The sequence below is a fragment of the Erythranthe guttata genome, chromosome 7 (genome assembly GCF_056151865.1).
Source record: "Erythranthe guttata isolate IM_541 chromosome 7, IM_541, whole genome shotgun sequence".
Classification (NCBI taxonomy): domain Eukaryota; kingdom Viridiplantae; phylum Streptophyta; class Magnoliopsida; order Lamiales; family Phrymaceae; genus Erythranthe; species Erythranthe guttata.
Window position 1 is genome coordinate 2,695,001 of NC_142539.1, and position 25,759 is coordinate 2,720,759.

Sequence of the window (25,759 nt, forward strand, 5' to 3'; positions counted from 1 at the left end):
AAATTCGAAAATTGGAATGAAGAAAGGGGTTCCAAATTCGGATATTTTCGGATCGGAATTCGGAAATTCCGTTCCAATTTCCACCCCTAATTATAGCTCAGTTAGATCATGGGATTGAATTAAATTTCTACTGGTTAAATTAGGCAATTAGTAAGATATATATATTTTTTTTTAATTCAATCTACTATTAAATACACTAGTTAAAATTTGATATTAAGTATAATTATTTTATCAATAAAATACAGTAAATATATTCACTCTAATGAATTAATTATAAGTTCATACCGATTAATGAATTATAATTTTTCTTTAAACCCGCTGGACGAATTATGTTAATCTACTTTGGATATTTGGTGCATTCATCAAGTTTCTTACACCAAATAAGCATTATTTATTTTACGCCTCATTAATTTATTAATCATACAAAATTATTATATAACACATTCTAACATAAATATAATGCGTCCCACTATTTATGACATATTCAACAATTTGGCTGCTAATTAATGAACTCCTGCACCAAGACCGCCGCTAGTGTAGCGGCGGCCAACTCCGACACCACTGCCGCCAGCGGTGGAGGAACCGGCCGGAGAGTGAGTACCCGGTGGGTGGTCCTTACGAGCTGGCGGAATCGGAGATTTGTGGGCCCGCTTTTGATTAGGGTTTGGCTTAAGAGGCGGCGGTGATGGCCCACGCCTCTTAATTATGGCTTTATTTTCCAATGGTACCGAAGATGGATATTTCTTTTCGGTGCTTAAAGTTTTTGTTTCGTCGAAAGAATTTTGATGATCGCCGAAAGAAGTAGTGATCGGAAGAATAATCAACCCAATTACAAATAAAAACATATAAATTGTACTCATTTTTTTTTCTTTCTATTTTTGTGAAATGATGAGATATTTTCAAGATAATAAGACACATATTTATATGGTGACGAAGAAACCGAATTACTTTTTTCGCATATGAATGCGAAGTGGAAATCGGGATTTTCACATACCGAATATCGAACCATAACATTAAGTTTGGATCGGTTCGACAATTAATAAAGTATGAAAAAAAAAAGTAATTTTTATATTTTCACAAGCAAGTCATAAATGTAAAACATTATATATAAAATAAATATATTTTTTTGAATTTATTTACCTATTTTAAAAATAAAATCAAAACTCGATTTTGATTAGTACGTACTTAATTTTCCGTACGTTCGATACAATTTGGTCAGATATAGTGAATCGTAAATACATTATAGATATAGTGGATCGTAAATACGCTTTATAATGGGGCACTTTGAGTTTTCCAATTTATCTGTCACTTTAAATCTGAACGATGTGTTAACTATTGTTATGTTTTTCCAATGTCAAAAGTCAATCAATTCGAAAAATAATCAAAGTCATGCATAGAGCATTAAACTGTTTTTACCATCAGATTATAAAGGCAATTAATTAACTAGAAATGACTATATTAATTATAGAAAGGACAACTTATGACCACCCCTGAGTTATGAATAAATTAAAAAAAACCCTTCTTGTTTGGGTAATTACAGTCACCCCTCCTTTTAAATATTTTTACATAAAATTTATGTAATTCGGTTATTTACCTAACTAAATTGCATATACAGTTCGGTAAACGGTATGAAATGTTGGTGTACTGAATTAAATTTCGGTTCAGTTTTACCTATTTAACATCCCTAAATTTACCCTCTGGGGTAAATTACGAATACCCTCTGAGGTAAGACTAAATAACTTACAGACCCCCATAGTATTGGTAATTACAAATATCCACTTAAAACTAACAGTCCATTATAAATTTTAACATAATGAGTGAATGGTAAATTGTCCTGTTATTAAATAAACAAAATACGGGTATATTACGGGTACTTTTGAGGTTAAAAAAAATTACATTTACCCCTTGTCGATTTTGAGGTTATTTCATCATCCTCACAAGCAAAACACACGACGTTTTTCCATCCAAACTAAGAGGTAAATCAAACGGCAGACCAAAAGTGAAAACAAATTCCTCGTTGAGGACAAAAAAAACATGGAGTAAAATATAGGGACTAAAATCAGTTTGGTGTATAATATAAGGACCATAGGTGTAATTATTCCGTAATTTGATTTGGACTTCTGTTTATAGTGCATAATTAAGTGTAACTTCATATTACTAACGGTTCGTCAAAATTTCTATCAGAATTTTTACTTATAAATTAAACCAAAAAAAAAATTAAATTACAACATATATATATAATGTTAATTCTTCTTCAACACATAGTATATAGTATGAAGGAAAAATGCATCATTATTTGCTTCTCTATCAATTTATATAATGTGAAAAAGAAAAAGAAAAAATTAAAAAAAGCCAGAAGATTATTTTATTGCCACAAGATAATTTGTTTTACAGTACTGCATTTTTCGTTTCACATTATAATTGCATCAAATGATCTTTTATTTAACTTAATCACCAACCACCGATGCACGTAAATCGACTTATATTTTCTTATTAATATGGGTCATTTTTGCTCGATAACCAGCCGGGCGCTTATTCTTCGTCGATGCTTCCTCCAACGTATGCATATTTGCTCTCTTATAACCACCTTGTACAAACATCATTTGATCATGCTTGTTTAATTTTGCAACATGATCCTTTCCTGCACCTGACGAATAACCCGCGACTCGATTTTCACGTGCTTTGAATTCCTTCATATTTTTTTCCATGGTAATTTTTCTTGACATTAATCCGGTGGGCATGAGCTTTTCAGCTTGATGCATTCCGGAATATTCTTCGGGCGCTTTCCAAAGGGATCTTTTTTCGACTGCTTCAGATAATTGGTGGTGGTTTCTGGCTTTCGCCCAAGTACTACTCCTCGAGTGGACGCGGTTGACGAGTGGCATTTGCCGCCAGTGCTCGCCAGTTTGGCCGGCGGTTGTGGCGGTGGAGATAGCCACTAGGCTAAGAAGAAACATAAGGAAATATATGGTGGACATTTGTATAATATTATATTAATTAATTACTTCTTTTGTAAATCTTTTAACTTGGTTTGTGAATTTTGTGATGGGTGAAGTTTATATATATATATATATATAAGTTTTGGGGTTTTTATATAGTATATAAAAAGGGTAATTTTTCCATGTTGCTTCTACTCTTATCTGCACTATTTGCGTGTTACTTTGCATGCATGTTTGGTGTGAATTTGTACGGACAACTCTCGTGAATGATATTCGAATTACCACGTATAGTACGTGATTTTTCATGCATCATAAATGTTTAATATATATTCCATATTAAAGAAATATATATATATATATATATATATATATATATATATATATATATATATATATATATATATATATATATTATCCACGATTGGTTAGACATTGATTTTTTTTCTTATTCGAAAATATGAAAAAAAATGTCTATATATACTATAATTATAATCCAATATAAGCCCATATTTTAGAAAATTAATCTAGGTTTCTTTTAGAGAATTATTTTAGAATAAACTATCTTGGTACTTTAGTGGATAGTTCTAGTAAACTAAAAATACATTATTGCGATTGGATTAATATCATCTTATCCATTGGTAATGGAGATCCTAGTATAAATATATGTATTAACGCTCGTTTTTATTAAGCCAAATTTGTGAGAAAATGAGCAATGTAACTTTCAATCTTTTCGACCTTGGTCCGTAGGAGCAAGTTAGAAAGATTGAGAAATAGAACCATCTGATCTAATTTGTTCTCAATAGCCATTTTGGAAAGAGCCGTTAAATCAAGTTCTAGTTTAGGTGAAGGATGTATGACCGCCTTACCAATCGCCCTCGCGGAGGAATATGTGCATCTAAAAGATCCTTGATACTGTGTCCAATCCCGAAATTAGTTCTATACATATGACCGGCAATAAGAAAAATAAATGCAATAGCTAAATGGTGATGTGTCTTAGAATGTCCTTCCTCACATCGGATTCTGAACTAGAAAACTGAAGCTTGCGAGTTTCCTTTCCCCAGGGCTTCTCTACCTAATACTTTCTTTCCCGAAAAATCAAAATTTCCTTCTTTCTTGGTGCAGGTTCGTATGGACTAAGCGTTCCGGTAGTGGGCTTGACCAGAGTAGATACGATTCAAGGGAAGAAGGAAAAAAATTAAGAAGGTTCTGTTGATTCATTTCGAGATCTAATTGAGACGATATTCATTTCATATTGGATATTAGAATGAAATATGAGACAAGACACGCGATCTGTATATTTGTTTATTTTCATATACCTTATATTAGAATTATTCTAGGGTATAGGATATATTGAAAGGGTTTATTATTCAATTAAACTTTTGATTCTTTCACAATGGATTTTTATCATTTCCGAATCTCATTCTATCATTTGTATAAAACAGTAGGTTTAATTTGTAATAGTAGGCTAAAATGGCAAAGTAGTCCGGAAAAGATGTGGCCAATTATATGCAACGGCTTATAGACAGTCTTGTACAATAAAACTATATGTATACAATTATTTTCTATAATAGTCAATAATTAAATTAATTAAATGACAAAATGAAATACTACAATTGATACAAGTTTATTTTTCAATAAGACGACGTACTGGAAAATTCATTTGTCTTAGATGCGCCTATTTTTATATATTTTATCATGAATTAGTTCACGAGGCCTGTAGGCTGATTTATATGTATATATATGAAGATGGAGACAATATAATTAAGCAGCAATATTCTCATAATATAGTACTACTTCATAAAATTGAATACATGCAAGTACGTAGCTACTAGCTAGTAATTATGCAGAAGATGTAGAGATAGATTTATTTATTCAAATATAAAATTTAACGGCTAGATTTCATAACAAGCTGAGTTTTTATTTAGTAAATTAGGGTTTCTAAGCTGCAGGCCTTGGAGTTAGTGGTAGCACGTCACCGGAGCTTCGTGGTGGTCTCCGCCAGCTAATGCCGTCCGGTGTGGTTGATGGTGACATGGGCTGGGGGGTCTTCACCCCCAAGCCCCGACGGAGTGGTAGTACTGTAGCCATTTTCCTGTGAAGAGAAGCTGACGTGGCGGCGGCGGCGGCGGCGGCGGTGGTGGTGGTGAGCAGGAGGAGGACGACGACCCCGAGGAGCAGAACCGGACACTGTACCTTTGTTGCTGACGTCATTTTGAATTTGATTTCTTTGTTACTGTTCAAAATTCTTGCTCCGGTGTGCCCTTTTTATAGTGGTATTCGACCAATGAAACAGTGACACGTGGTATTAAAAATTTAATTAATATATTATTAAATTTATTTAGGACCTTGTTCATTTGTATATATGCAGCCATATTTGATACTCCCTCCTTCCCATTTTATTTGTCTTTCTAGAGATATTTTTTTATTTCAAAATAATTGTCACTTTACAATTTCAATGGCACATTTATTGTGTTTTCTCAAATTTACCCTTACTACTATTAAAAGAATTAATGATGGAGCAATAAATAAGAGTGGTTTTTTAGTCATTTTATTATGATTTTTGTAGAATCCATGCACATTTATTGATTTTCTTAATATGTGTGCATGAGCTCAAAACGACAAATAAAATGGGAAGGAGGGAGTATTTCACAGTTGTGCAATTTTTTTCTTGCAGTAATTAATTAATTGAGGCTATATGTATATATAGTTAAATTAATTGACAGTATCCGTACTGGGAATCATGTGGTGGATTTTCTAGAATCTAGTAAACTATTAAATGAATTTGGTTAGACTTAACCATCAATCGAAATAAAATAAAATTAGTCAATTATAAAATAATAAGTAAAAAATATATAATAAATTTAAATAATTACGTTATTAAATTCAAATATAGTAAATAAAAGAGCTAATTGCAAACACCTCTTCTGTGTAATCTCTAATTGGCAAATACCCCATGTCAAAAAAAAAAATTCACCAACGCCCGGCTGTGTAACCCCTTAAGGCAAATCGTGTCTCTCACTCGCGGGCTGTGCAAATTTTTATGTTATGTCTAGGGTGAAATGCCATAGATACCCCTGTATAAATAGAAAAAAATGAGTGATTAAATTATAAATAACTATAATATATAGGTACCCCTGTCATAGATACCCCTATATTTTTAATTTATTAAATTAAAAATAACTACGCATAAAAAAAATAAAAATAATAGTGTAATAAAATTTAATTAAATTAATTACAGAGTTGAGAATTTTTTTAAAAAAATAAATATGTACAGTATATATAAATCATATATATTTTACTAATTGCTAAAAAATCTCGTAGGGCATTTTTATCATTTTCACTTTTAGTCAATGCATCAAAACACACAGAGGGTGTTGTGAGTTTTGGATTTGATTACACAAGGGGGCGTTGATAAGTTTTCCTTTTTTTGACAAGGGATATTTACCAATTAGAAATTACACAGGGGAGGTATTCAATTAGCTCGTAAATAAAATATATGATATGAAAAAAATGGACCGTGAATTAAATAAGCGGGACTTTGGGTCCTTATATTCAATTTATTTATTTTTATTTTTATTCTTTCTATGTAGCCATTTGCATTTGTGGAAACCTGCAAATTGATATTAAATATAGTAATTGAGTCTGTATACATTGAATATTTTAATGAATATGATATTAACATAAATTGTTTTCATTAACAAGTTAAGAAAAATTTCTTATATAACTACAATTTAATTTTATATTGTATATTAAAAAAATAAATGTAAATGGTTTGTTCATGGTTTGATACTGCAAAATTGAAATTTTCTAGTTCATGTCTTCTAATTGCTATTACCAGTACTCATGAAATTAAAGAAAGAAAAGCAATTATATAAAATAAATAAAAATGCGGAAAATAAATAATTCAGTAAATAAAGGATGATATAAAACATACGAATATGAAATATAATTTTATTAATTCATAATTAATTAAGAGGACATAGAATTATTAAGTACTGATGAATATTCGATCAGTACTTAATATATTGTGTGGATCAGTTGGCCGGCGAAAGCGCCTTATCTATTATGGGCTCGCCGGCGACGACGTGCTTTGGCTCCATCGCCGCCCGGTTGCCGCCGTCGACGCCCATCGGCGGAGGTTTAATGTACAGCGATTCGACCGATGAACCCGCCCGGTTCATATTTCTTGTAGCAAGACAGGGGGTGGCGATCAAGACTACTACGGCCAAGAGTAAAATTAGGCTGGGGAATTTGGCTGACGTCATCTTCGGATTTTTTTTTAATATTATTTTCTAGTTTGTTTGTTATCTTGTTTGTAAATTTATTTGAAGGTGTGCCTTTTTTTTTATAGTGATTTTAGGACCAAAATTGGAGAGTAAGAAGTGTCAGGAAAATTCCTCAAAAAAAAGAAAAAAGAAAAGAAAAGGAAATACCTTATAATATAAAACTCAATTCAATTAAGTAATAATTCCAAAGGTTCATTTATACTTTTTTTTTATATTTTTTATATTTTTAAGAATTACCTTCAAATAATTCGTAATTTTGACTATTTATAACTTAGTAATTGTATTTAATTAAATTAAATCTGAAGAACTCATTTTATTAGTGAATTACCTCAACTAAAAGTTTAAGTTATTAGTGAGAAAAACTATTTTATATTAATATCTCCAATAACTTTTTAATTTAATATATATATAAAAATAAATATAAATAAATAAAAATAAATAAATTAATATTAGTGGTAAGGTAATCCTGTGACATGTAACATTTAGCCACATAAAGTAATTTAATTAGGTATTAAAGCTTTCCTAAAACAATTATTGAATTAGGTTAAACATAACCATCATCTTCCCATCACTGGTAATAATATAAAAGTGGTCCATTTTCTTATAAACAAGGTGATGTGCTTTTAATTTTTTTTAATTTTTTCTGGTAATTATGGAATTCGCAGCCAACCATATAGGTGTATTAGGTAAACCTACACTATTGTATAGTAGTTTGCAAACCATACGAGAGACGTAAATCATACTAAACTAACTATGTGTGACACACTCGAACTAACGACCGCCTATGAACGGTAAATATCTACTCGGTGAGTTTCATCGGATGTAATGCAGTATAAACCGGGAACCACTTACATGAAATTTGGATAATTTTTAGTTATTAATATTTAATAACATAAACCACTAATTTATAATTAAAATTATGAAGGCGTTAATAGTCCACTAATTGGAAGGCCCAAATTGTTTTCCAATTTGGGCTTTAAGTTGCACACATGGGCCATTTCAAATTGGAACCCGGTTTTGTTCAGACCCATGAGTATAATCATTAGGTGAAACAGGAACTTGGGGGAAATCTGTAAATATTAAAAGTATAGGGGTATATTTATAAATATTCTATATAAACATATATAAGTTTTTATTTAAATATATATTCTTTTTAAATATTTTATACAAACATATTCAAAATAAATTTTGCTATCAACTATCAATTTTGCAACTAATCATTATATAATTTGGGAGGCAACAAAAATCTTTAAAAAATTGCTATTCAAACATATTTCTAACTATTTAGAAATTGCGAAATAGCTCATAAGGTGTCCGACACGTGTCTTTGAGTTTCCGAATGTTTCCGAAACGCGAAAACGTTAACAAGTTGAAGTTCCCGTGCTACATAGTTTTCTTGTCATTTGTTTTTATCTTGTTTTTTGGTATTACATTGAGAAAAAAATGGTGTTTGTTATAGCTACCTCTATTCAAAATTAACGAATTTTTTTTTTAATGCTAGAGTACATTTTCGAATCGATTTTCATTTTCTAATACATCTCTTAAAATCGATTTAGTTTTGAAATTTACATTTATAATATCAATATCATTTTATATTTTATATTATAGATGACTTCAAAAATGAAAATTTCGAATTCCATCGATTACGAATCATAAGTTTCCCGATATTAAAACAAATTTATTTTCCATTCCACATTTCCAAAATTCTGATTTTCAATTGCTTTATTTTTCCCCTGTGAAATTGAAATCGAATTAGCTTTTGACTTTCCGATTTTCTTTTTCCCTTTTCCCCAATATAGTAATCCCAATCCGATCCGTTCGATTCTGGTCTATGTTACTACCCACCATAATTTTGTCTAAAATATATTTTGACTTTCCACTCTTCATAAAAATCATTCTCATTCTCTCTCTCTCTCTCTCTTCTTTCTCTCTCTAGAATGAACAACCCTCCCTCACCCACAGGATAAACACGAATATGTTCCAACAGGCCATTTCAAAACTAAAAGAGTATAAAGAAGACTAAAGAGCAAAGCCCACCCAGAAAATATTAAAATAAATTAAAAATAAAATAAAATAAAATAATCCTACCCTCGAAGAAGTCTTCCATTCAAAATATATACTCAAACAAAGACGCACAACGCCTTCCCTTTATTCTCTCCGCCTTTGTTGAGTTCCCCCATGAAATAACTGCAACCTTTTTTTTAATTTTTTTTTTGTTGAATGAGAAAAGTTCAGTGAAGAAGAAGAAGAAGGAAGGATTAAGCGATGGATTCCGCCGCTCTGGATGATGTAATCAGCCGTTTGCTTGAGGTTAGAGGGAGACCTGGTAAGCAGGTACAGCTGTCGGAATCGGAAATCAGGCAGCTTTGTATGCAGTCCAGAGAGATTTTTTTGCGGCAGCCTAATCTTCTCGAGCTCGACGCGCCGATTAAGATCTGCGGTAATTTTTTTTTTTTTTTTTTTTTTTTCTGATTTTGTTTTTGCTCAATTTTATTAGTTAGGTTTTGGCTTGTCTCGATTATATTGTTGAATTTTGTGATCAGATTTTTATTTTGGGGGTTTTGTGTTTTGTTATGTTGATTTTTTTGCGGTGTTTGTTTGTTTAATAATTTGGTTCCGTTTCTCCATTTTCATCGTTGGGTTGACTTGAAATTGACTGCTCTGTTTTTAGGATGTATGTTTAACTGGAGATAAGCTAAATCTGTGTGTGTGTGTGTGTGTGTGTGTGTGTGTGTGTGTGTGTGTGTGTGTGTGTGAAATTGTTTGTTTATATATGATGAGATTGTTCTTACTTTTATGTAATCGGATGAAGTAGATGTGATAATACATACGTCTTATGGATAGTTTGGGTTGGAAAGTTTGAAGTAATTGGTTTTTTATGTCACATGGGACGACGTAATCATTCACAGAGTTTTAGTTTGTGTTCTTTCTTGCCGAATTTTATCGCCAAATTCCCCACATGTTTGACCCGAAACCCGAAACCCAAAAACCTGAAATACTTGTTAATTTTTTTTTTCTCATAATTTTATTCTAATTTGTAAGACAATTTGTTGCACATCAAATCTAATTGGTTAATGTACCATTAACAATATTTCACAACCGTCACGCCTTATGTCCAGTACATTAGTTGCTTTCTTCATGTCCTAATTTGTAACTTAAAATGGATGAATTCGTATCATTATTTTGCGTAAATTTTACCTTCCTTCAGCTGCGTTACTCTTCCACGAAGTATTAGCAGCATGCTGATTTACAGAATGCCTTAGTTGAAAGAGAGTAGTACAAAATAGTGTTCGTTCTGTAAATTTCAGGAAATAGACAATCATATTTGGGTCTAAATTTGTCTCAACAAGGCTTCGATGAGAGAGATGACGAGGTGTATGTTTTGTGTTCTTTTACATTTTCGCCCTTAACATCGGCGATTGAGAGTAGTAGTGTTGAATCGTTACTTGAGAAAGTCGTACGGAAAATTCACTTCAGGAAAATAGAGTATTAATTTGGAGTATTAATATAATAGTGCTATATTATGATTTTTTTAGTTTCCATAGAATTTTCCACCGTCTTAGAATATACTTCCTATAAATCGTTACACGCTGCTAAAAGATTAACTACTCTTAGCAAATTTTGATTGTTTATATTAAATTCATAGGACAAATTACGGCCACCCCTGAGGTATGGCCAAATTACGAAAAAACCCCTCTTGTTTGGGTAATTACAGCCACCCCCTCCTTTTAAATATTTTTACATAAAATTTATGTAATTCGGTTATTTATCGAACCAAATCGTATATTCAGTTCGGTAAACGGTATGAAATGTTGGCGTATCGAAATTTCGGTTCGGTTTTACCGATTTAACATCCCTAAATTTACCTCTGGATGGGGTTTTTCGTAAGATAATACATAGTTGAGGGGGTGGCTGTAATTACCCAAACAGGAGGGAGGCTTTCATAATTTGACTATAACTCAGGGGTGGCCGTTATTTGCCCTAAATTCATAATACAAATATAATAACTAACACGAAATTAGTGTAATAGCTTCATCTATAGATTCATGTGAATGTCGGAAATTAGTGATTAGTGAATTGATAAAGAAAGTGTGCAGACATTCCACTTAATCTATAGTCTAAAACCTATCTGATTTACATTCTTCTCAGTGGAATCAAAGGTGTATTGCATGATTCGACACCATAAATAATACATATGATTATTATCAAAGATTACTATCTATTTTTCATTTCATTAAATTGTATATTTCATTCAGTCAGATTTTTTTCCTGACGAATTGAGTGGAATCAATAGTTTCATATTTGAAAAGAAAGAAGCCAAGTGGTCTAACCACCTGTCGGAACCCAACCAAAAGATGCAAACTGGACCTAATTTTTTACGTTTTGTTTTGTTAGTGAGGATTTATCTTTGAGTCTTTTCTTCAGACCTAAGAAAAACCATGTAGTTATCCCATCCTAGCTGTTCATTTCCGTTAAGGCCTCGATTGGGAATATTGATAGGATTAATAAGATTGATTGATTACATTGACGATGATAATGGAACATATGATTATTTTATGTTTCTGATTTATGATAATATAATCCTCCTATTGGGTAACAATAACATGATTTGATGTCAGACTAAATATCATTCATGTGCTCGATTAAGTCGGCCCGTTTTTTAGTCACGGGCTTTAAACTTGAATCCCAGATATTTGATACATCTTGATTACAACTTAATTAGAATATCCTAACTTAATTACAACTTTTCTTTGGTATAGGTGATATCCACGGTCAATATTCCGATCTCCTAAGACTTTTCGAGTACGGCGGACTACCCCCAAAATCTAACTACTTATTCCTGGGCGACTATGTGGATCGAGGAAAGCAAAGCCTAGAAACAATCTGCCTCCTACTTGCTTACAAAATCAAATACCCCGAAAACTTTTTCCTACTAAGGGGCAACCACGAATGCGCATCGGTCAACCGTATATACGGATTTTACGACGAGTGCAAAAGAAGATTCAATGTCAGAATATGGAAAGTGTTCACCGATTCTTTCAACTGCCTGCCTGTCGCTGCCCTAATTGACGAGAAGATACTGTGCATGCATGGAGGGCTATCGCCCGATCTTCAAGATTTGGATCAAATAAGGAATCTTCAGCGTCCGACCGATGTTCCGGAAACTGGTTTGCTTTGTGATTTATTGTGGTCGGATCCAAGTAAAGATGTTAAAGGATGGGGGATGAATGATAGAGGGGTATCTTGGACTTTTGGTTCGGATAAGGTGACTGAGTTTCTTCAGAAGCATGATCTTGATCTCATTTGCCGGGCCCACCAGGTTTGAAATCTTACGATTCTTACCTCCCTTATTTTTTCTTCTTTCTGGAATGTCGATTTATAATTCCAATTAGAGGTGAACATGGGCGTATTTGGGCGTTTTTGTATAAAAATTAATCCGACTCAATATTAGGCAGGCCGGTGGGGGTATTGTAAAAATGTACAAGACTAACGAATATTTATATCTATATTATGATGGTAATACCAAATAATTGATGCATTAATTGCACTTTTTCTCAATTCCCTTATTACCCTTAATTAGTTATTGCAATTAGTTGAGAGAGAATCAGTGAAGAAACAATTAATGAGAAAGGGTATTTTAGTCACCTATGTTTTTATGCAATCTAGTTTGAACTATTGTCTTATTTTGCTAATTTAACGGGATATATTTAATTAATTATTATTTATTATTATTTTTTTTCCAATTTTTACGATGAGAATTTGATGTGTAGGTTGTTGAGGATGGATATGAATTTTTTGCCGATAGACAACTTGTGACGATATTCTCGGCCCCAAATTACTGTGGAGAGTTTGATAATGCTGGGGCTATGATGAGTGTGGACGAGACTTTGATGTGCTCTTTCCAAATATTGAAGCCCGCGGAAAAGAAACCCAAGTTTGGATTTGGGAGTACAACCACAACTAAGTCGGGAAGTCCCCTGACAAAAACGAAGGTACAACACTTCAATGCAAGCAAAACTTATAATCATCATTTTATTTACTCGGTACGGCGTGCTATTATTCTTCTTGCTGTATATATATATATATATATATATATATATATATATATATATATATATATATATATATATATATCAATCTCTGTTTTTTTTGTTATTATTATTTTCTTTAATACGTGAGAAATCTTAGTATGCTGGGATTTATTTTACTCCCTCCGTTTTTTTTAAGTGTCGTTTAACGTAAATGCACACATTTATAGCCTTGATTTTAGGAAAACAATTCTTATTTGTGGCTTTTCAGCTCCTATTTCTCACTTCATTAGTCTATGATTAGTGTTGGGGAAAAATCTGAAAACCAAAATTATTTTTGCTTTGAAACTCTGAAGTGACACTTAATTATGCCGCTTTGATTAAACTTATTTTTTGCGTTTATTTTTTCAGTCATTTCTTGGTGGAAGAATAGGATGAAATCATGTATCGGAGCAAGATCCGAGATATTTGAGCTCGGGATTAAAGCCAGGGCTTTTAAGTTCAGAGGGATTATCTTGCTGTTTGGTGTAGTTAGTAAATCGAAATATATATATATATATTAGTTTTCATTTTTAGGAGAAAAACAAGCTGGGGAAGCTGTAATAATTTATGCCTACTGTGTAATTCTAGCCAATCTGATTGGATAACCCAATACTTTGTCCACCGAAGATTCCGCCATCTCGATTATTGAAGGTAAAAACGGATCAAGGAATCGTTGTATTTTTCGTACTGTTTGTGACGTGGTGTTGTAAAGTTCTTTCTTCATGTGAGTTTAATCATATCTTCTTTTCTTTTTTTTCTTCTTCTTTCCCAAGTGGTTTGGTCTAATTGCAATATTGAAAATTATGGTATTCTGTAAATTCACTAATAAATTGTATCGGAGAAAAGCTTTGCGTTCGAAGGGGGTTGAAACACGAGTCTCTGTAAACCAGAACACGGAACTGATGTGTGATTATCTATTATGAGACTTGAAGTGAGATTGCATCGAATGACGAGTCTGTATAAACCAGAGCTCAAATTTGTGTTACACCCGATGAAAAGTACATTGGGTAGATCTTTAGCTTTCGCCTACATACATGTTTGCTTCTTTTATGTTAGGGTAAGTTTCGGCCACCCTTACGAGGTAAGATCAAATTAGGAAAAAATCCCTCATGTTTGGGTAATTATAACCAACCCCCCCAACTATGAATCTTCTTACACATCCACCCTTGTGGTGTTAAATTTAGCGAAATCTTCTAGAGTATGTGGACTATTCTCCAGTTTCTATCCGTTTTAACACATTCAAGCTCCACAGTTTAAAACAAGATGATCATAAGATGTGTCTCTTGACTTGTAAATATCAGATTGTGGTGCATCATAAATTCCATATTTGCCGTTCGAGTATGCTGGTAAACGATGCCTATGGGATATGTTGGTAACAAGCTCGCCAGGTCGATCGAGTACGCAATTGATGATTGATGGGGTAGATAGCAAGCTGGAAGAAGAAATGATACGATCCGCACAAGCTCCAAGACAAAGAATTGGAAGAAGAGAAAGCGAGTGAGATTAATGGAGCCGTTCGTGTTGGGATTGAAGAATAAAGGCTTGAATCAGGCCTTTGAAGAGTCCGTGGTTTGGAATTGGAAGAAAAGAAAGAGAAGAATTCGTTGGACAAGTCGAATTCCATGCATCCGAGATTCTCGCCTATTCTGGCAGAGTTTACCATTCGAGATGTAACTCTCGCATCTGAAGTCCATTTGAGTTGATTCAAAATGATTCGGAAAGCTTACTGAAAGATCTACAACTTTCATGTTTTGAGCGAAGAGATATTCGAAGTGAAACAGTGTCGAAATTGAGCTTTAATTGCATGCACGTGCACAACCCAATGTCGCGAGATTAGAAGGGTGATCGAGAAACCAACTTGAAGATCAAGTTATCTAATTTAATTATGCACGTTTTAATTTAGGATTTATTATGTTTTTATTATTTTAGAGTCTTTTATGGTTAGAATTTGCTTATTTATTTATTTATTTCCTTATTATAGTTTAGGTAGGAGTCATTTTCTTTGTGAAAAAGGAGTCTTTTTAGACCTTATAAATAGGTTGCCAATTCGGCATATTTTAAAGGACGGATTTTGATGATTTAATTGAGAATATTCTCTTTGGTTCTTTAAGAACTCTTCGAACATATCGGTGGATTCCGTTTGCTCGGGTCCGTTTGTTCACCCCGACTTATCAATCGATCTTTCACAATCGATTGTGGTGTCTTCACATACCAAGGTTCTTGCCTCCTTATGGGTCGCGGTTCCACCATTTGAATCTTTGTTTTTGGATGTTTCGATCTTGTTTCCGCGTAAGGTATTAGGGTCTCGTAACAAGTTCTACGGGGTTCGTATCAGTTGGTAACCAGAGCCAACATCCAAAACAGGTTTCACCTATCTTTATCTTTATTTTTGAGTCAGTCTTGTTCGTGTCATCGTAGTTTTGTTTTGTCTTTTGTCGAGTCTTCTAGTCCTCTTTTCTGTTATTATTCGTTCAGTTGTTTAGAGTCAAAAATAAAAATAAATCGAATTTTTGGTTATTTGTTTTGAGTTTCTTTGAGTCTAAGTTAGGTTTTGTCTAGAGTCCAAAAAAAAAAAAGGAAAAAAAATATACAAAAAAAAAAAAAAAAGAAGAACGAATTTTTGTTCTTTGTTTTTCAATTTCTTAGAGTCTAATTTAGAGTTTGTTAGCGTAAAAAAAAAATGCTTGATCATGTCCGAGAAGGCCAGTTATTACGGAGAAAGAATTGAGCAGCGTAGGATGTCGCCAATGGATAAACGCTTCCAGGAACTCCAAGATCGGATGGAAGGAATTGTTACCCAACTAAAAGAACTACGCAAAGATCAACATGTTCGAGGGCCATACGTACGACGTGATGTTCACCAACCAGTTATACCTTATCCTGATAAAGAGGTAGATCGTGATGGAAATTTTGGTGTGAACGCTACGAAATCAAGGAGGGAGAGTATGGGACGAGGGTTCAGATTTGAAACTTCGAGCCGAGGATATTTTGGTCGAGAAAGAGATGGCGTAGATCGAAACCTTAGCTCAATGAAATTGACTATACCATCTTTTCAAGGTAAGAGTGATCCCGAGGCGTGTATTCAATGGGAAAGAAAGGTTGAGCTCTGATGATGCTAATTACTAGCTCACCTAGGGTGGTGTAGAAAACGAACTGGGAGAGCAAAGCAGATCAGTAGCTTGACAACTTGATGATCCTGAGGTACCTGCGATCATAGAACACATAAGCTAAGCCGGGGGTTGATCCGGCGGAAACCCCTCCGACGCTCAAGTCAGACATGCTGATAGTAGAAATAGTCCAGAGAATACATATTATCGTATTGCTCAGTTAATAGGACGTACCTTAATAAAATGAGGAAAACCTCTATTTATATGTCGTTTATTGGGTTGGGTTTGCTTTGTTGGGCCCAAGCCTTACTTGAAGGTGTTTGGGCCTCGGTGATATTAGTCTTCGATATTGGACTCGTAGCCCAGTAGGTAAAGAAATTGTAGGCCCATTGGGTTGGCCCAATTAGGCATATCATTAAGCCCCCCACTCTCGAGTCGATGTGGGGGCCATGTTGTGGTGGGTCTCAAATCGTGTCGAGAGTAAAAATTGGAGAAGTCGATCATTGGCGTATGGCCTAATGGTATGCGAAAACGCGTTGGAGCGTGTGTCGGAGGGGTGTGAATGCGCGTTGGCGCATAGCGGGACAAAGTTGCCGCAGTATAAATTAATCGAGTCGTCGGTTTTGTCCCGCGACGATGTAGTAGCGATTTATCTCCTCGTGGGAGCTATCTTGTCGCGGGGTAATAGTGTTGATCGAGTTATCTCCTCGTGGGAGTTGTCTCGCGATAATGTAGTAGCACGGATCAAGTAATCTCCTCGTGGGAGTTGTCTCTGGGGTAATCGAGTTGATCGAGTTACGTCTTCGTGGAAGTTGTCTCACGATAATGTAGTAGCACGGAGCTAGTATTCTCCTCGTGGGAGTTGTTATTTTTCGACATTTTCAATGTTTTGACGCGTTGCTTGTATGTGTTTACATATAGCTTTCTGCGTGATGTACTTGAGGAGGGGATCAGGCTCTCAAGATTTTTTTTATATGGGGGTCGTGCCCCTTGTTAGACCTCGTGGGTCTTAAGTATGTTTGGACCGTGGCCACGTTTTAATGAATGACCCATCGAAAACAAGTAGATAAATTTGAGTAATCAAGCTGGCCAGGCTATATAGATTCTCATAATATCTCTAAGTGCTTCTAGGATTGTAATCGTGCTAACTTGAGCTTGCGATTATATGGTGAATTTCGGGCGAGTTGTCTCCTCATGGGAGTTGTCTTGAGCGAAGTTGTAGGAGCATTGGATGATGCGCGATTTAGGCGCGTGTGGATTGAGGTTGCTGTGAGCGAGTTGTCTCCTCGTGGGAGTTGTTTCGCAGCGAGTCTTATTATCGAGCGAGGTGGTTGCACGTGGGAGTTGCCTTGCAACGGATTTGTAATATCGAGCGAGTTAGCTCCTCGTGGGAGTTGTCCCGCTGCGGGTTGGGATACCGAGCGAGTTGTCTCCTCGTGGGAGTTATCTCGCTGTAGGTTGTAGTACCGAGCGAGTTGGCTCCTCGTGGGAGTAATCTCGCTGCGGATCATAGGATGGAGCGAGTGGTCTCCTCGTAGGAGTTATCTCGCTGTGGGTTCGTAGGACCGAGCGAGTTGGCTCCTCGTGGGAGTAATCTCGCTGCGGATCATAGGATGGAGCGAGTGGTCTCCTCGTAGGAGTTATCTCGCTGTGGGTTCGTAGGACCGAGCGAGTTGGCTCCTCGTGGGAGTTTCCTCGCTGCGGGTCGTAGGATGGAGCGAGTGGTCTCCTCGTAGGAGTTATCTCGCTGTGGGTTCGTAGGACCGAGCGAGTTGGCTCCTCGTGGGAGTTTCCTCGCTGCGGGTCGTAGGATGGAGCGAGTGGTCTCCTCGTAGGAGTTATCTCGCTGTGAGTTCGTAGGACCGAGCGAGTTGGCTCCTCGTGGGAGTTGCCTCGCAACGGGCTGTAGGATTGAGCGAGTGGACTCCTCGTGGGAGTTGTCTCGCTGTAGTTTTGAGACTAGAGGGGGTTAGCTCCTCGTGGGAGTTGTCCCACAACGGGCTATAGGACGGAGCGAATGGTCTCCTCGTGGGAGTTATCTCGCTATGGTTTCGTAGACCCGAGGGAGTTGGCTCCTCGTGGGAGTTGTCTCGCTGCGGGTTGTAGGACGGAGCGAGTTATCTCCTCGTGGGAGTTGTCTCGCTACGGGTTGTAGTTCCGAGCGAGTTGGCTCCTCGTGGGAGTTGTCTCGCAACGAGTGTGTAGGGCCGAGCGAGTTTGCTCCTCGTGGGAGTTATCTCGCTATGGCGTTGAGACCCGAGGGAGTTGGCTCCTCGTGGGAGTTGCCTCGCAACGGGTTATAGGACAGAGCGAGTAGTCTCCTCGTGGGAGTTAACTCGCTATGGTTTCGTAGGGAGTTGGCTCCTCGTGGGAGTTTCCTTGTAAGAGGTTGTAGGACCGAGCGAGCTGTCTCCTCGTGGGAGTTGTCTCGTTGCGGGTTGTATTACTGCGCGAGTTGGCTCCTCGTGGGAGTTGTCTCGCAAGCCCCCCACTCTCGAGAGGATGTGGGAGCCACGTTGAAAAGGGTACCGGATCTTGTCGAGAGTAGATCGGTGTTGTAGTCTTGCGTTAATCGTTGGCATGGTGTGGAGAAATTAATTTTTTTTTTTTTTTTTATTTCATAGCGAACGCAATTTGGTAGGTGCGTTAAAGAGCTCGCGCAATTTGGTGGAGCGCGTTGAAATTCTCGTGCGATTTGGAGAAGCGAGTCAAAATCTACGCGCAATTTGGTGGAGGACGGTGAAAGTTGAGCGCGATTTGATGGGAGCACGCAGTCCAAGGGCTCCTTGGAAAGCGCGCGCGCGTGCTTGCGCGCGCTCCAATTTTTTTTTTTTTTTTTTTTTTTTTTTTTTTTTTTTTTTACTGCTGATGCGCGCGTTCTGTGCACGCGCGCGCGTCAGGCGCGTGTCGGCCACGCGCGCGTGCGGTGCACGCGCGCCTCTTCTCTTTTTTTTTTTTTTTTTTTTTTTTTTTTTTGCTGAAGCGCGCGTGCTGTGCACGCGCGCGCGTCACGCGTGTCTGCCACGCGCGCCTCCTTCTTTTTTTTTTTTTTTTTTTTTTTTTTTTTTTTTCTCTCGGTGCGCGCGCGCACAGCTGCCTTGGGGGGCGCGCGCGCGGCGGCTTGGCCGGCTCGGGGGGCGCGCGGCTTGGCTAAAATATATATATATATATATATATATATATTTTTTTTTTATTTTTTTTTATTTTATCTCCTTCTTTTTTCTTCTTCTTTCTTCTTCTCTTTTTTCTTCTTCTTTTTCTTGTGTCTTTTTTCTTCTTCTTTCTTCTTCTCTTTTTTCATTCTCTTCTTTTTTCTTCTATTTTTTTTTTTTATTTGGTTGATATTCACCTCCTTGGGGATGTTTTATTTTTTGAATAGGATATTACCCTCGTTCCTTGAGATGGAATGTGCACCCCCTTGGGGATGTTCTATTTTTTGAGTAGGAAGATTATCCTCGTTCCTTGAGATCGGATGTGCGCCCCCTTGGGGATGTTATATTTTTTGAGTAGGGAGATTATCCTCGTTCCTTGAGATCGGATGTGCACCCCCTTGGGGATGTTCTATTTTTTTAGTAGGGAGATTATCCTCGTTCCTTGAGATCGGATGTGCACCCCCTTGGGGATGTTCTATTTTTTGAGTAGGGAGATTATCCTCGTTCCTTGAGATCGGATGTGCACCCCCTTGGGGATGTTCTATTTTTTGAGTAGGGAGATTATCCTCGTTCTTTGAGATCGGATGTGCACCCCCTTGGGGATGTTCTATTTTTTGAGTAGAGAGATTATCCTCGTTCCTTGAGATGGGATGTGAACCCACTTAGGGTTGAAATGTAAGGGTGATGCCCAACCTTAGGATGGGGATAACTGCTCACTGTAGGATGAGGCGTTCGAGACCTATGGTCTGAGGTGGATGCGCATGGTTGTGCCATTGGTTCGCGCGTGCGCGTCATACCATTTTTTCTGTTTTTGAAGTAGGGACGTGAAACACTTGATGGGATGTGAAACCCCTTGGGGTTGAAAGGTAAGTGGATGTACCACCCTTGAGATGTGATGCCCAACTTTAGGATGGGATAGCCCCCCATTTAGGATGATGCGATCATGAACCACTGGGGTGAGATGCCCCACCTTGGCGATATATGGTGCCACTGATTCAGTGGCAGCACGAGTTGAATCTTCCGTGATCATACGCTGAAGGTCTTCTTTGGTTATCTGAACCGTTCGAGAAGTAAGTAGAAATTGATCATGTTGAGGACCCAGTGGGGCCTCACGAGGAGGAGCGTTGGCTCCTGCTATGACGAATGAAATGTTTTGGGGGCGATGTGACCCCCAGGGAGTCGATAACCCTTGGCGAACGAAATATTTTGGGAGCAGATGTAAGCCCCCAGGGAGTCGATAACCCTTGGCGAACGAAATATTTTGGGGGCGATGTAAGCCCCCAGGGAGTCGATAACCCTTGGCGAGCGAAATATTTTGGGGGCAGATGTAAGCCCCCAGGGAGTCGATAACCCTTGGCGAGTGAAATATTTTGGGGGCATATGTAAGCCCCCAGGGAGTCGATAACCCTTGGCGAACGAAATATTTTGGGGGCATATGTAAGCCCCCAGGGAGTCGACGGCGGTGGTGCCATAGGTGGCTCCACATGTGGAGCAGGTGCTGGTATCGCGTTGGGAGCATTTGCTCCCCTCGTGGCGATATATTGGGTCGCGGCCTCTATGGCAGCGCGAGTTGAAGTTTCTGCTATCATGCGTTGAAGCGCATCCTCGGTTATTTGAACCATTCGAGGAGCAGGGAGCGGTGGATCAGCGAGTGGTTGGTCCCCAAGGGGGATCACCTGAACCTTGCGAGGCGGATCCATGGGATGTGGAGGAGGTGGCAAGCCAGAGCCTCCACGAGGTGGGAGGTCATTTGCTGTGTCCTTTTCTCTCCGAGCAGACGCCTCAGGAGGATCTTGTTGGCTACGTGATCTGGTTTGCATCGTTCCCACAGACGGCGCCAAAATGATGATGCTAATTACTAGCTCACCTAGGGTGGTGTAGAAAACGAACTGGGAGAGCAAAGCAGATCAGTAGCTTGACAACTTGATGATCCTGAGGTACCTGCGATCATAGAACACATAAGCTAAGCCGGGGGTTGATCCGGCGGAAACCCCTCCGACGCTCAAGTCAGACATGCTGATAGTAGAAATAGTCCAGAGAATACATATTATCGTATTGCTCAGTTAATAGGACGTACCTTAATAAAATGAGGAAAACCTCTATTTATATGTCGTTTATTGGGTTGGGTTTGCTTTGTTGGGCCCAAGCCTTACTTGAAGGTGTTTGGGCCTCGGTGATATTAGTCTTCGATATTGGACTCGTAGCCCAGTAGGTAAAGAAATTGTAGGCCCATTGGGTTGGCCCAATTAGGCATATCAAGCTCATATTCGATTCTGATTACTATTCCGAAATGAAGAAAGTGAAGCTCGCCGTCAAAGCGTTCATTGACTATGCAGTTACTTGGTGGGACCAATTTGTCTTAACTAGGCGCCGCAGTGGCGAACCACCAATTAAAGATTGGGAGTCCATGAAGGCAATCATGAGAAGGAGGTTTGTCCCTGCCCATTATTATATGGAATTGAAGATGCAGAGTTAGAGGCAAGTTACTAAGTTAGAAGAAAGGAGTTCATCGATTTGGGAATCACATAGGAGATCTTCAACGAGGCAAATGAGAGAACCATTACAAAAGCTAAAAGCAGAGGAAATTCAACGAGACAAAGGAGAGTACGATGAATTGACGAGAGAGGGTGATTCGTTATCGCCACTTGAAAAGGAAGATACTCGTCAAGGTTTTGAGTATGAGAACAGTCAAGCGAATGTGGAAATTGCTGATCCAATCGTTGAGGAAGAGGTTAATGAGAGTTCATATCTCGAGTCCAAGGGGGAAGAAAATAGCAAACCCGCCCCACCAATGGAAGAAAAAGAGGGTTTGGATTCGAGGGCGAATCCTTTTGAAGAGGTGGAGAATGATATGATCCAGCCATGCAATGAAGTTAACGCTGAACTAACCGAAGTGCAAACTCCCATTGTTGATTATGATGAGATAGTGGTGTCGAGGTTTGACGCGTTGGGGCTTCGAGCTACAAAACACCCACATTCGTTTACGCTGCAATGGCTAATAGATGATATGTTCTGCGATGTGGTGCAGAGATGTGTTAGTTTGCTTCCAAAGAGGGAGATCGATCATGAAGTCGATATTCGAAGTGGAACAGTGTCGAAATTGAGCTTTAATTGCATGCGCGTGCACAACCCAATGTCGCGAGATTAGAAGGGTGATCGAGAAACCGACTTGAAGATCAAGTTATCTAATTTAATTATGCAAGTTTTAATTTAGGATTTATTATATTTTTATTATTTTAGAGTTTTTTATGGTTAGGATTTGCTTATTTATTTATTTCCTTATTATAGTTTAGGTAGGAGTTATTTTCCTTATGAAAAATGAGTCTTTTTAGACCTTATAAATAGGTTGCCAATTCGGCATATTTTAAAGGACGGATTTTGATGATTTAATTGAGAATATTCTCTTTGGTTCTTTAAGAACTCTTCGAACATATCGGTGGATTCCGTTTGTTCACCCCGACTTGTCTTCACATACCAAGGTTCTTGCCTCCTTATAGGCAATGGGTCGCGGTTCCTTCATTTGAATCTTTGTTTTTGGATGTTTCGATCTTGTTTCCGCGTAAGGTATTAGGGTCTCGTAACAAGTTCTACGGGATTCGTATCAAGAAAGATTGATAGAGCCTTCAAAACTGTAATTGAGATCTAATATTTTTTCAGAAATTAGTATATGTTTGCTCCATGTCGTTACAGAACTTGGATACACAAAAAAATTAAAACATACAAACAAGAGAGTGAAGAATAAGAAGAGAGAAAGAAGAAGAGACTTTGAAGGAAATTTAAAATGAACACTCTATCACATAAGCAAAATAAGTGAAAAAGAAATCAAGAATCATTACAAAAGAATACGACCTTATAAAACTTTAAGCCAAATCAAATGACACAACCAACACCACAAAAAATTCCAGAGCAAATATACGTCAAACAAGATTTGACAAAAGAAAACAACATCAAATAGATTATTGACAAAAGAAAACAACATCAAATAGAAGAGTAATAAAAATCCTGAATAAAGCTCCTTGAACTTCTATCGTCATCGTCACCAAACGTTTCTTGGGATGCCTCTTCGAGTGATTTCCCATTGGGCTCAGGAATAACAAAAGTGCAAATCATTCCAAGTGCATTGATGCATCCAAGAATAATTAGTGCATTCTTGATACCGATACCAGGTGGATAACCAGCATCAGTCTTTGCTTTGTCTTGGTTTTGTGCGGCGTAAAGAAACCCGTAAGCACCAATAATGGCGCCCGCTTTTCCTGCTGCAGCTGATATTCCATGGCACGTGGACCTTAATCGGGCTGGGAATATTTCAGCCGGCACGACGAATGTGGTGGCGTTGGGACCAAAATTGGCGAAGAAGAATGTGAGGGCGTACATAATCACGAAGCCAAGGTGATTTGTCTTCCAGTGGTCGTAAGGAATGGCAATGGCGAACATGAACACCGTCATGAAGAAAAATCCCATTAGTTGGATCGCGAATCTCCCCATGATATCGATGAACGCCACCGTGAACCAATATCCCGGCACCGTGCTGCAAAGTGCGATCAGTGTTTGGGCCTTTGAGATTCTGAAGACCTCGTTGATGGCGTTCATTGTTTTAGCCGGAGGGATCCATCCGATGGCGGATAAGACGTCTTTCTGGAATAGATTTTGGCTGTAAAGGGCGATATCCAAAAGAAACCATGTAGAGGTGGTTCCGAATAAATGAAGGCCGTGGCGGCGAACAAATTCCCGTGAGAATAGGCCGAAGTTGTTACTTTTGTTGCGTGATATCTTCTGCACCTCCTCTTCTTCAACTTCCATTTCCACATTGAGAACTTTGCCCACGTCTGCGGCTGCCTGTTTAGCGTTCTTCGCGATGAGGGCGGTGTAACGGGCGGTTTCCGGCATCTTCATGTTCCAGTAGAAAGTCAAGGCGGCGGGTAAAGCGCCAAACATCAAGACAATGCGCCACACATAGTGGGCTTCGGGTGGTGTGGAGAGGGCCGGATTCTCCTCGTACGTCGGGGTAGGGAACTTACGGTCAAACGCCGTCGATACGATAAGAGAAATAATGCCACTGAACAAGATCCCCATACCTTGCATGGCGAAAACCGCCGCAATAAACGCACCACGAGTCTTCTTGTTGGCGTATTCGGCCATGATGGTGGCGGAAAGAGGGTAGCCACCGCCAATGCCGAAACCCAGCCAAAATCGAAAGAAGCAAAGACTCGCCATTACACCTTTTGGAGTTTTGCGGAAGGGTAAACCTGAGGCAAGTGCGCATATAATCATAATAATGAGTGTTAGCCCGTACACCTTTTTGCGACCCATTTTGTCGCCGAGCCACCCAAAGAAGAGCTGTCCGATGAGGGTACCGACGAGTGCAGCACCGGTGACTGAGGAGGAAACGCTCGGGGGAAGAACACCGGGCTTCGGTGAGCCGGGCTTGGTGTAGTAAAGGCGGCCTAATAGCTTAGCAACCAATGAGATGCTAAACAAATCGTATGCGGCGGTGAAGAAGCCCATCCCGGCGATGACAATAGTGGTAAAATGGTAGGCTTGGGTTTTCGCTACATCAAGTGCGTTGAGCACTTGCAATTGATCCCGGGCCATCGTTTAGTTGATGAATTTAATTTCTCTGCATTTAAATAAATAGTTTTAATCATAATTCATATTTATCGATCTTATATATATATATATATATATATATAGAAGAAACAAAATATAACAATTATTGTGGCTACATATTATATGTTTAAACGAAATTGTAATGAATATCTGAGTTGAGATCAAAGTCGTACCTGCCCAAGTTAGTTGCTGATAATGGGATAAGAGGATGTTGGGATTATGGCAACTATATATAACGGTCACCTGACCAAGTCGTTGCTTATATGAAAACACCAAAGTAAGAATAGTATTAAGCGAGATAATTACAGTTTTGGTCCCTAAAGTTTGCACATTTTTCACTTTTGGTCCCCCATTTACCACCGTCAACAAAATACACACTAATGTTGTCGCATTTGAACACATTTAGTCCCTCCACCTGTTTGACCGTTAAGTAGTAACGGTCAACGGTTAAATTTAGGGGTTTTCTTTGAGAAAATTGCAATAAGACCCCTGTATTATTTTTAAATATTATAAAAACCTCTAAAATTTTATCCAACCATAATTTAACGCTAATTTCATCAATTTGCCAATTTTAACCACTGACCCCGATTTTTCAAA

The 25,759-nt window shown here is 37.8% G+C and overlaps 2 protein-coding genes across 2 annotated transcripts; one reads left to right on the top strand and one right to left on the bottom strand.

Moving 5' to 3' along the window:
• The first annotated feature begins 9,095 nt into the window (after positions 1-9,095).
• Positions 9,096-14,053, top strand: LOC105949845 (serine/threonine-protein phosphatase PP1 isozyme 3-like). Its single transcript, XM_088820693.1, has 4 exons — positions 9,096-9,665; positions 11,986-12,545; positions 12,997-13,218; positions 13,666-14,053. Exons 1-4 carry the CDS (start codon positions 9,491-9,493, stop codon positions 13,690-13,692), a joined length of 984 nt encoding a protein of 327 aa, XP_088676819.1. The 5' UTR covers positions 9,096-9,490; the 3' UTR covers positions 13,693-14,053.
• A 9,252-nt stretch (positions 14,054-23,305) lies between these two features.
• On the bottom strand, positions 23,306-25,170 carry LOC105949801 (putative inorganic phosphate transporter 1-3). Its single transcript, XM_012973113.2, has one exon. It carries the CDS (start codon positions 25,145-25,147, stop codon positions 23,534-23,536), a length of 1,614 nt encoding a protein of 537 aa, XP_012828567.2. The 5' UTR covers positions 25,148-25,170; the 3' UTR covers positions 23,306-23,533.
• Positions 25,171-25,759: the final 589 nt, after the last annotated feature.